General features: G+C 50.7%; 1 protein-coding gene across 2 annotated transcripts in view; it reads right to left on the minus strand.

The window, feature by feature from the left end:
* MAN1C1 (mannosidase alpha class 1C member 1) overlaps window positions 1-12,114 on the minus strand; it is a 55,126-nt gene extending 43,012 nt beyond the window's left edge. For both annotated transcript variants that reach the window (XM_008635045.2, XM_017736205.1), the window contains exon 1: window positions 12,078-12,114. In XM_008635045.2, the coding sequence (XP_008633267.2) occupies window positions 12,078-12,092 (15 nt within the window). In that variant the 5' untranslated portion in view covers window positions 12,093-12,114. The remainder of the gene's footprint in view (window positions 1-12,077) is intronic.
* Between the last annotated feature and the right edge of the window lie 6 nt (window positions 12,115-12,120).

The following is a 12,120-nucleotide window of genomic DNA, read 5'->3' on the forward strand; positions in this document are numbered from 1 at the left end:
GCAACTAGATTTAACGGTGTCAAGAGGGAAAAAAAAATAAAACCCTTCTAGGGCTATCTGAGGCATTAAACCCCAGCTGGATCCAGCTGCATCTAAATCAGGAAACGTCAGCACGAGCAGTTGATTCTGCAGTTGGCTCTGTAATGAGATGCTGGCCTGGAAGAGGCCGACTACGGTTTGAGAACAAATTTGCAAGTCTAGACCAAAGCACCCGGTGATTTAGTGCAGAGATGAGGGGAGCTGCAGCCTCGGCTCCTTCGCTTCCCAGAATCAAAGGCGGGGGAAAATTCTGAGAGGAATAAAAGGAATTTGTGTTCCTGGCCACCCTGACACTTCAGTTCCGTGCTCCCTGCGAGCCCCTGGAGCTGATCAGACTCAGGATATTCCAGAGCACGGCCAGGCTGGTGCTGCACAGCCACACCAGCAATAAACACCATAAATATTCCTCATGTGCTAAGCTCATCACCTCCAGAGGCCACTCAGGCACTGCTGTCACCAGGTTTGGGGAGCTGGCAGGAAAAGGCAACCCCTGATGTCCAGTCTGCACCCGGCAGCCCCAGCCAGGGGAGCTGACCCTGTTATAGCAGAGAGATGAGTTTGTCCCTAGATGGACACTCCACAGGTCATCCTGGCACGCTGCAAAAAGGATTGGGGTCAGTGTGGCAGGGCAGGTCTGACTGGGGCTTGTGTGAGGTCAAAGCGAACTCAGAGAAGGTGAATAGCGGGGTACAGGAAGGATTGAAAATTGAAGAGGTGACACTTGAAGAAAGATGAGCTTGAAACCAAAGGAATAGTTCTGGTCTCCCTTGCTGTCACCACAGAAGGCAGAAGAAGCTCTCTGAGCAATGTCTGTAAGCGTGAGGAAATCAGGGAAGAAATGCAAGGTCCTGATAAAAGGTGTTTGGGGTTTTTACACCCCAATGTCCTGGCTCACTTCCCAAGCTGACTCTTGCTGTGTATTAGGAGATGTCTGTCAAACACAACAACTCCTGAGCTGCTGCCAGGCCTGCAGGCACACAGGACAGCAGCAGGACCAGAAAGCCACCAGCACACTTTGGTGACACTGCTATTTGCATTTTTTCAAGTCCTTTTCACTCCAGGTTGGGCAGTCTGGCTTTTCTCAGGGACTGCTGTTGCAGTCCAGCATGCTTTAAGGAAGGGAAGTGGGGGAAAAATTACTTCCCTCGTAATGACACTCCTTCAAATGTCACCTCCGAGTCCCCTCCCGGGTTTTGTGCCTGCAGCACAAACCACGCAGGGAATTCCCTGAGCTCTCAAGATTTTGGGCACTGTCTCATTCCTGTAGGCTGCCTTGAGGGCTCTTCCATTTCAGCTACTTCCCTTCAAGCATGTACAGCACACGGGCCTTGTAAATCCCTAATTACACACAGACTACAAATCCTCCTAGAAAGTGCCCAGCATTCCAGGTGAGTGATGGGCAGCAGCTGAACAGCCAGGCCAGAATCCATCAGCTCCTCCCCAGAATCCCCCCACACTGAAGGCGAAGGGGGATGGAAACACAAACACGAAGCAGGATTGTTTTTACAGACCCGCATTATGACAAGGGAAGGCTTTTTCCCTTCCCCTACAGATACCATCTGCACAGGATTCTCATTTCTGGAGAGCCACAGCCCAGGGGGATGCTCAAAAGGAGCTGTAGCCATAAGTAACCCAAAATGCTGCAAGGAGAGGGAAGGAAAGGAAAAGGTGTGGAAACATTTTGCTTTTCTTTTTCAAGGAAAATAGAAAAAAGAAAAACGAAGTCTCTAGAATTGGGCCCATCTGTTTGACAGGCTGGGGAACAAGTGGCAAAGAGATCAATAATGAAAAGAAACAAACCAGAGAAGATAGGAGGCTTGGTACTCCCGAGCCTTGGATGTGCGAGCATGGCAGGAATCCTGGGTGGGCTTGGAAGAGAGAGACTCAACAGGCTCCGGAGTATCTGTGTGTAAATCTGGCACGGAGCCCTCCCGAGGCAGGTGAATAAAGCCTTCCCTGCCCAGAGCAGCAACACCCTGACAGTCACTGTGTGGGGTGGAAATCAGGCTGCACCAGAGCCGGGGTTCTCTGCCCAGGCTGGACAGCTGAAGAGCTCCCGTTCAGCCAGGGGAACGTTTCCAAAGCATTCTCAGAGATAAAAAGTGAAGATCAGCCTCACAACCACCACATCCGTAAGAGACAAAAGGAGTCCTTCCCATGAGGAGGGAACAGCCCTGTCCCAGGTTCCCTCAGAGGCTCAATTCACTCTCACTCTCCCCATTTCAGTCTCACTCTCCCGCTCCAGGCCCAGCAGCTGAGCTGCCTCTCCCCCCAGCACCCACAAGGTGTGAATTGCTTCTGACACACGGATGGCTCAGGGGCCCAAAACACAGCAGAAGCAGATGGGAGAACTGAAGGAAGGAAAGAAGGGAAGAAAAAAATGTAAACACAGGCCAAGAGTTATCCTGCATCGCTCCTGTTCTGCACTGTGAGAATGGATTTAGGGAGCAGGAGGAACATCTGTTTGGAAACTGGCTTTGTCTCAGTCCAAATGCTGGAACAGGAGAAAGAGGGAGGCTGAGGACTGCCAGCACACCTCGTGCTTCATCTCACACTTGGATGGCTTAGCAGGAGAAATCTGGGAGGATGAGTTTAGTTTAATGATTTCTTGCTGGTTCACCTGCTCCCCATCTGTCTTTGTAGTCCTTGCTCAGAGGGACAGATTGGAGCACTGCTGTCCTCTCCCTTTTCCAGAGCTCCTCGTGATCGGAACTTCTGAAGAGAGGAACAGAGCAATTCTCAAGTATTAAGTAGTCAGCTGAGATTAGTCCAACAATTTATCACAGGTAATAGCTAATAACAGACACAAGAAACTCACTCAGAGCCTTCCCAGAGCCACGTGTCACAGCTGTCACCTTACAAAAGTGGTACAAGAAATTCTTGGACCACAGCAGCGAATTTATTAGCCAGAGGCTGATAAACCCTTCCAAGAGTGCCAGAGCCCACAATAAATCATACAAACCAGGTTGCAAACAACGGATCTCTGATGAAAATGAGGTTGGTGGAATGGATGTGAGAACAGTGTGAGGATTCAGCTGGCAGGATGGAGGGGCCTGGCTTGCATTGGGCCTGACCTCCCATCCTCAGAGGGATCAAGGCTCGGCCCTGGCACCGCTCCAGCACAGCCATCACACGACAGTGACTGATGAGCTGCTGACAGCATAGAGCAAGGAATGGCACTGAGGGGACCTGGGTAATAAACTACAGAAAAGAGCCATAAAGACTCATCCAAATTAGAGGCAGGAGGCACCACCTTGCTCACAGACCCCACATCAGTGCAGAAACAGCACCCACAGAACTGCTCAGGCCTAAGGAACAAGCCTCCACTTACCAAATCCCACCCCAAACACTCAACTCCAAGTTTTATTTAAGCCTTTGAAAGCCAGAAATGAAAGAACCAGATAGAGAACAGAATTGTCTATGGCTTCATCCTATGCCAGCCAGAGCTACCTTTCAGAAATCAACCTTTTAAATTATTCTGCTCTGCAGCCACGGATGAGAGTGGGCAGAGCCACAGCCAGCAGCAACAACGTTCTGGTTGTTTGGGATCAGCAACACCCAGAACAAACCTCTGAGAGATAAGATAATTGAACGCAGCCATGGTGGATCAGCACTGAGGAACCCTGACATGGTCTTGGTGCTGGAGAATGGCTTTCAGGAAAGCCAAAACAGCACCAGAAAGCAGCCAAGGGTTTGTTTGGGTTCATCAGCGCTGAATTCCAACATAAATACGTGTCCTTCCTAGTTAACTCTAGAGAAAAATGAGGCTCAGATGGAAGGAGAGCCAGAAATCCCGTTTCCACTGGAAGTGTTTTATTTGTATTTTATCCTGCTGGCTAACCCAGGCAGCAGGAGGGTTTCAGGATGGATGAAACACGATTACTTTATAATTATCCTTTGTTACTTCGCAAAGTACACGGTTCTGCACTTCCCTCCCTGCCCAGGGAAATCATGTTAACACAATTAGAGCAAGAGCCCTGCTTTAAAACACGGCTGCTCGGACGTTGCTAACACGGCTCCAATTCTCAGCACAGACAGCCTGCAGAGCCATCCTGCTCCATAAATCAGCAGGAGTTCTGTCACCGAGTCCCTCTGAAGGGAAGGGACACTCTCTAGGAGGAACATTCACCGTATATCATCATCCTGTGCTAGTGCTGCTGGCACGAGATGCTGCAGGATTTCTCCATCTCTTGCCTTTAATATTCTTCGCAGCCTTATTCTTGCAATATCTAAGAGAGGAAATCTAACAACAGCTCTAGGGCCACGCAAGGCAAGTGTTGGAGGCCAGATTAGAACTAATGAGCTCCTGGCTCCTACTCAATCCCAGCCTTCAGAACAATTAGCTCAAATAAACCCAGGAACCGTTTTCTGCTCCGCTGTCGTCTGCCCGTCCTCCCCGCTAACTCCTGAGCTGGAAAACTTCAATTGGGTTTGACAGAGGGGAGAGGTCACAGAGAAACCAAAGCTCAGTGCAAGCTGCCAGCATTGGGAGACCCCCAGAGTGCCCCACTGAGGGGGCCAGCGCAAGGTTCCTGCTGTTCCACTGAGGAACAGGCACCGCGGCCGGGATCGGTGCCTCTGGCTCGCCCAGCCAAGGGGGACACTGGGCAGGGACGGGTGACACAGAAGGAATCCCAAACACAAGGATGGGGAAGGTCCCCAGCTGCATGACAGCTCTAAGGACACGAGGGGGTTTCAGCAGGCAGGGCTCCCATTCCTAGAAAGCTGCACTCCGTTACCTTTCGGCTCAGGGAAGAAGCCTCGCAAACACACCTCCCCTTCCCAAACCTGCTGCACAGCTCTCCTCTGACTCCAGCACGCAGCAGACACTCACTCTCACAGGGGACCCTGCAGCTCTGCTGTCAGGATAAGGAGATGCAAAAGGGAAGCACGGAAGTCACTTCAGTTTAGTGCAACCTCTCGCTGTTACTCACGCTCCAGTGTCCTCCCAGGGAATGCTGGAGAGCCCAGGAGGAAAGAGTCCTGCTGCACATTACCCTGCTGGATTAGGGATTAAGCACTGTGTGCCCATTTCACAGAGGTGCCCGCTGGCTCCACACGGTGCCACGATGGATCTGCCCTCAGGAACAGAACACAAAGTGTCCTGCTTTTAATTACCAGAGGGTGCTCTGCCCCTTCAGCCAGGGTACAAATGAGTGCCATCCTGTCCCATAAAGAGGGGATGTTTATTTTCCAGTCCTCCAGCACAGTTCCCACTGTGCTCTGTCTCCTGCCATGCTCTGGGTCCATCATGCACAAAGCCCTCACATTATGTGTGGCTCACAGACACCACTGCCCACGACAGCTCCTCTGGAGCCCTTCCAAAATGTGGTGTCAGATGATGAACTCGAGTGCCAGGGGACCCAGAGTAAAGACAGCAATCATGGCAGTGTGTGCTCCTCATGCCAAATCCACTCACAGCATCCACTGAAAAGTATTTTTCTGGGGAATGTAAATGTAGTCTCTTCCTTGAGTTTAGAAATCAGAATGCTCCCAGCACCAAGATTTCCTCTTCCCACCACGGGAGTGAATATTCCTTCCTGCCTTCTCCTTCTGACAGCTCCATGTCAGCTTTATATTCAGGTCAGTCTCTCATTCAGTACTAAGGTACATTTCCCTTTCTCCCCCTCAGCCTCCCCATCTAAAATCTGAATTGTTTTCAATACAGGAAAACATATTCAAAAACATCAAAATGATAAACAATCTATACAATAACAGAATCACAGAGTGAACCAAACATGATGGATTGAGCTCACATGGCAAAGCCTTGCATACAGAACCAAAGGAAAGAACACTTAGCATGAAAATCTTTCTCCCATTAAGGGGCAGATTTAATCATTGATTAGAAGTTAACCATGAGCCCATAAAAATTTTGGCTGGAAAGATGGAATCTTAATGCAGGTGACTGCTTTTTAGTAAATATTTGAAGACCTGGACGTGCACAGGCCCCAGACTGTCAGCAGAGCAGGGAGGTTACAGCAGGATGTTACCGACAGCTCACAGCCAGGCTCCATCCCCCTGCCCTAAACCTGGCTTCCAATCCAAGCAACTTCAAGGAGCTGATGTGCATTTCCTGAAGGGATTCAGGAAGGTGCAGGTCCTTCAGCACAACACATCTGTGAGCATCCTAGAAACTCATCTCCCCACGCCCAGCACTCGCAGTCACTCATCACCCGCACGCCAACAACTCTGCAGTGCTGGAGCCGTGCGCTGGCTGTAAGAGGCAGTTCAGAAACCAGTCTAGCATCAAATTTAGCTGTTGTGGAACAAGTGCTTTCAGTGCTAGATTTGGGGAAGAGAAGAGCAAGTGTCTGCAAATTGCAGAGCACTCCCAAATTCCACAGTGCCCTCAGCTCGGGAGAGCTCTGAGGTACCACTGAGGCAAGCAGCTCTGCAGCGCTGATCACAGCACGCCAGGCATTTCCTGTGCTCATGCACTCTACCAACAGAACAAATACATTTTTAGTCAATTAACTGCATCCCCTACAGCTGAAACAGGCTCGAGGTCAGGTCTAAATTCTGTTTGCATGAATCCACCAGAGGCTACTGAAGCAAAAAACCCACTGCATGCACCATTTGTGGGATTTACACTACAGTACCCCTCGCACAGGTTTGGTAAATAAATGCATGAGGAGTGTGCAGCAAAGGAAAATTCCAGCAAGGCTGGAGCCAGCCAGTGCTTCAAACTGCACAGAAATTCTCTCTTGCAGAGGTATTTCTACCCCAGAGAAAGAATCACAATCTGATCACAGCACAGCTGACTGGTTTGAGATCATAATTCCACTCCATCATAGTAAATATTTTACTGAGAACTGGTTTCCTCACCCCCAGCAGCCTGAGCGAGTCTGTTGGAAGTCCCTGGGTTTCCATCTGACCAGCACACAGGATCAGGCATTTCCCACGTGCCCCAGTGAGGAAGATGTGCACGGGAGGTGCATTTCCAGCTGGAACTGTGCGTGGTGCTCCTCACGTACCGAAACCACGGACAGATTACGCGACTGGCCTGGAGTGCTGCTCAGCCCCAGATTACAGCAAGAAAAGGCATTTTCTCCAAATGGAAGAGTAGAAAGTTGCACAGTGCAGGCAAAGGGAGAAGTCTGACATCTTTGTCCTGCTGGCTGTGGAAAGGAGATGGTCAGAAATGACCAATAATGGATTCACAGCCCAGCTCGGCCTGAGAACTGCTGCGAGCCCTGCTTTTGACAAACTGGTGATCACAGCCCACCCCCAGTGCACCTGTGAGCTCCAGGAGAACACCCACACCCACACAGGTGTGCCAGAGGCAACCAGCACCAGAGCTGAGACTTTTCCCGGCAGGGGTCAGGGCTGTGGCACAAATTCAGGACAACCTGCAGCATTTCCCCAGCTCTGCCCCAAAAATGAGCACTTTTTTCATTGCAGTCACAACTGTCAAAAACACACAAAGGGAACTCAGCAACCAACACCAAGGGACTTCCCTGGTGCAGAAGCCGAGCTCCTGGTAACGTCCCTGTTTCTTGCTAATTACCTTTTAGTGATAAACTGTCAAGATATTTGTGCTTGAAAGACTGATCCACCTGCTGATGTGTGGAGTGACTGCAGGGTGACTGTGTACACCGGCTGTGGTGGCCTCCTTACCCCCAGGGGGTGATTTCTGGGAGCAAACACATCTTCAGAGCTGTGTTAGAAGAGGACAGGCGACAGCCAGGTGAGGCAGGTACAGGTGGAGATGGGAGGAAAAGCCAGGATGAAGAGAACTGCACTGTGAAACAAGATTGCAGGTGTCAGACCCAGGGGTACAATCCCTGCCTGGATTTGACACATTCCCTTATTTAAAAGGGACAGAGGACACTGCCAGGTTCAGGCATGAGGCATTCCCACACCTCAGGCATGGAAACATGCCTTTTGCACCCAAAACAGAGGAGAAAAACTAGTAAATCTCTCTGACCACATTTTTCTCACACCCCACGGCTGAGCTAGAAGTATTTAATGATGAGCTTTCTGCTCTGGCTCCTTCCAGTGGTTGGCATTAGCAGGGTTGGTATTGATGCCATGATGATTTTTTGCCTTTTCTTTTATACCCCTGTTATACCTTTTTACAACTTCTGTATTCTTAGTGCTTTTTGCCTCCATTCTTGGCCTTGTTTGCTCAGCCAGGAGACTCAACATTTCAGAAGCTTCGTAGGTAGAGGATAGTGTGCCCCAGAGCCCAAGGTCCTCTCCAGAACACATTCTGTAAACCAAGATAGAACCATCCAGGGGAAGGCTCCTTGGGGAGGGGGGCTCACTCGAGCCTCTCATTAGGGAATCTTTGATAGATCTGCTAATTAGTAACATCTATAATGATATACCCGATCTTTTGGGGGGCATTGTGGGGTGCATTTCGGTGCATTCGACCTGGACATAGTGCACCTAAGGATCCTTAAAATAAATACCAAGGTAAAACCCCTTTTTCCCTTCTAACCGTGTTTGACTCTTGATTTTAAGACCAGGAAAAGGCATCAGTATAAAACCACTTCAAAGAAATGCTCTTCCCTCTCTCCCCACTGCTTCCCCCACCTATGAGATCTATGAGTCCAACGCAGCAGGAGTGCAGCAAGGAGCAGCCTGTTTGGCTCCATCCATCATCAGCAAAACTGTCAGCTCAGCTCCACCAGCAAAATCTTTATTACTGGTTACGATGCAGAAGGCAGGAACCACACGGTCTGATTTCCTCAGATCTGAGGCTGAGTTTGCAGAGGCAGCAGTTGGAGGGGAAATAATTTTGACTTTTCCCTGAGCCAATTTGATCTGGAAATTGTTGAGAGCAAATAAATATGGAATCCCACTGTGGCATTTCTGCAGTCACTCGCCAGCTACAACCACTTCTCTTTTTTTCCTGAGCATCAGTGATTTGTATTTGGCACTTGTAAAAAATCAGCTAATCCCCAAAGCCATGCCTGACTGATCAATTACACAACTAATACCTTTTCCGGAGGTCATCTTAAGAGATGAATAATCCCTCCCAAAATTTCCCAACCTGCGGCATGGGGAGATTTGTTATTTGGCTTTCTGCAGCTCTCCTGGAAAGGTCAGAGTGCCCCAGCCCTGGGCTGCCCACAGGAGCACACAGCAGTGTATCCCACACCTTTCTCCAGGTGACCTTTAGCAGCAAAGGCTGTGAAATACAGGTGCTCTCTTTTTTACTTCTCGAGAAAACAACTGTTAACTGACCCCTGGACTTGTCTGTATGAGGCAAAGGTACCTGCACACACACATCAGCCCAGCTCTCTGCAGCATTTACTCTCTTAACAGACTCCCACGTGCCACCTCCAGCGGCTGAGCCCCCTCTCTTTCTCTGTGCACCACGAGGAAGTGGCACGCAAAGCAATGAGCGAGGCAGATCCACTCCAGCCTGGCTCCTCACTCTGCAAAGAGCTCCAGTGCTCCTCACGCTCCACAGGGCTTTCCCAAACAGCAACAAAGTGGAAGAGGCCACAGGGCTTCACACTCTAATTTTCAAGCAGGAAAAGTCTAGCAGGGCTACGTGAGCTGACGCCTTCCACACAGAACAGCCTCTTCTTTAGCTGAAGCATCAGGCAGCTCAGAGGCGGTGGGAAAGAATGGGCAGCAGCTCGGATTCCTGGCTGGAATTCCTCAGACTGAAGGGTCCTGTGGAAAACAGAAAGCTCCAACTCTCTAGGCTGGGCATCACCTCTGGGCATCTTTGATCACGCGCCAGTTTTTCCTCCTGGCCTTCATCTGGCAGGCAGATGGGGAAAAAAACACCAACAAATCCCATCCGCATCCACCCTCCCCCTTACAGAGGTGCTGACCTGTGAGAATGGCCCGAGGGAAGGCAAAGAAAATAACAAAGCTTCCAGCACAAGGACAGTTTGGGACTCGTTTTAGCAAGTTACAGGACTTAAAGCTCTGGAAGAAGGAGAGAAAAGCCACTTGCAGCTACTGCACACACCTCAGAACAGCCAGCAAAGCCACCCCCTGCCCTGCTGGCATCTCACATCATGTGAGCAATATTTGCTAATCCAAAGGCTGTATCATCACTTCTTCCTTGCAATTATTTTTTTTCCCTCCATCTGCTTCTTTTTACACAGCATTTGTCTTCCAACCTTCCTGGTTTGTCTTCCTCTTGTCTTTTTGATTAACAAAAAAAAGACACACCTTATCTCTTCCCCAGGCTGCACCACCCTCCCTTGTTCGGCGTGTTCAGCCTCATATCTTGCACCATATTTGTTTCTCTCTCTCTGAATAAACAGAAGTGTAGGCACTTTTAAGAAATAAGGGCTCTGTTTGAAGAGTAATTAGCTGTCAGCATAAAACTAATATTTATGGATTCTCATCCCTGAAAACTCTAACTCTGCTACCCAGCACTGATTATGGCTGTTAGAAACAGATGGGGCTGAATCCATACAGCTTGAAATAATGCTATATTTAAAAAATAATTAACTCCAAATGAAGGACTGAATGCCACTCGCTTCCCCTAAATTTGATTTTTTCCATTTGATTAGTTTGCACAGAGTGGAAGCTGGCTTATATTCCCGGGTATGTCGTGCTGCCTGACACACCTTGGAGGTGGGAATCTGCAGAGATCCAGGCACACGTGAGGGCCGGGTGCTGGAATATTCCAAACACCCTGCAGCAGGAAAGGATGGCTCAATCCCACCTGGGATCATAAAGAAACCCCGCACCCCTGGGTGCGTTGTGTCTGGTCGCCTGGCAGAGGAGTTGGAATTTCACCAGAGGTGCAGCCTTTGTTTTAGTGCCAGACAAAGATAGCGGGAGGGGAGCTTTAAAAACTGTTTTTCAGAGGCAGGTTGGAGAGGATGAAAGCCCTCAGTGCGTTATTCTCTGACTTGATTCTCTCTTCAACCCAGGGCAGCACCGTCGCTGGATGCCTGCACCTCTGCGAGAGCACAGACCCAGGAAATTTATACTCTGCTTAATTAAATCTGTGCTTTTTACTTATTGGCACCTCTTCCGAGAGCAAAATTCCCTCCAAGTTGGTTATCCATCATGGCAAAGGATCCGACAGCCACAATCGAATCCCACACAAACCTGGTTAACTGGGTCACAGCCTGCTCCGTGATGTCTGTGAGGCTGCCAGGCTTTTATGCACGATCTGGAGGCACGGGGCCAAACCCCCCGAGCCCTGACACCCCCGGAGCCCCCCCAACGAGGCTACCCCGCCTCAGCGGGGTCAGGGCCAGGGCAGCTCCCGGGAGTGGGTGACAATTCCAGTGCCAGTCCCACAGGGATCTACAGGGACAGAGCCTCCCGTTCCACCCCGACTCCTGCGCGGGCACGTCCCATCCCTCCGTCCCTGTGGACCAGCCAAGTTCTGTCACCTCCCAGTTTCTGTGTGACCCCCCCAACAGATGGAGCCTCTTGCACAACCAGAAACATCTCCCACCAAGTGAGTTTTTTCCCCCTATAACCCTTTTCCCCTCCTAATAACCAAGCTGACATTTAAATTTCCCTAATTTCAGTCACACCCCACCAGCCAGCCCCAACATCTCCTCTCTGGTGCGTGGAGGTGTGTGCTCAGTGACAGGGACACTCCCTTGGAAAGGGACACCCCAATTCCTGCCACCTTCCCTGGGAAAAGGAGGGAGAAGGGGACACGGGCAGCTTGTGTGAGAAATGGGGGCAAGGTGAAGGGTGGGTGAGGAGAATGGGGGCAGTGAGGTGAAGACATGGCTGTGAAGGGGGGCAAGGACTGACTGAGGAGGGACCTGGGCACGATGGCTGACTCGGGGGGACATGGCTGTGAGGGGCAGTGACAGCTGATTGAGGGGGAACACAGATGTGAGGGCTGAGGTGGACATGGCCCCGAAAACTGAGGGCACGGGTTGCCTGAGTGCGATGTGGCTGTGAGGGGAGGCAAGGACTGACTGAGGGGTGATGGGGCTGTGAGGCGAGGTGAAAGCCGACCGAGGGGGGATGTGAGCACTGAGGTGAGGCGAGGACTGCCCGAGGGGACCACGGAGGGAGGCGAGGGAGCACTGAGCGGGCACACGGCCGTGAGCGCTGCCGGCGCGGTGCGAGCGCTCCTCACCCACCTCTTTGATCTTCATCCTGCGGGCGCGGGTCTCGGGGTCCTCT

Source organism: Corvus brachyrhynchos, unplaced genomic scaffold (assembly GCF_000691975.1).
Source record: "Corvus brachyrhynchos isolate BGI_N302 unplaced genomic scaffold, ASM69197v1 scaffold65, whole genome shotgun sequence".
Taxonomy (NCBI): Eukaryota; Metazoa; Chordata; class Aves; order Passeriformes; family Corvidae; genus Corvus; species Corvus brachyrhynchos.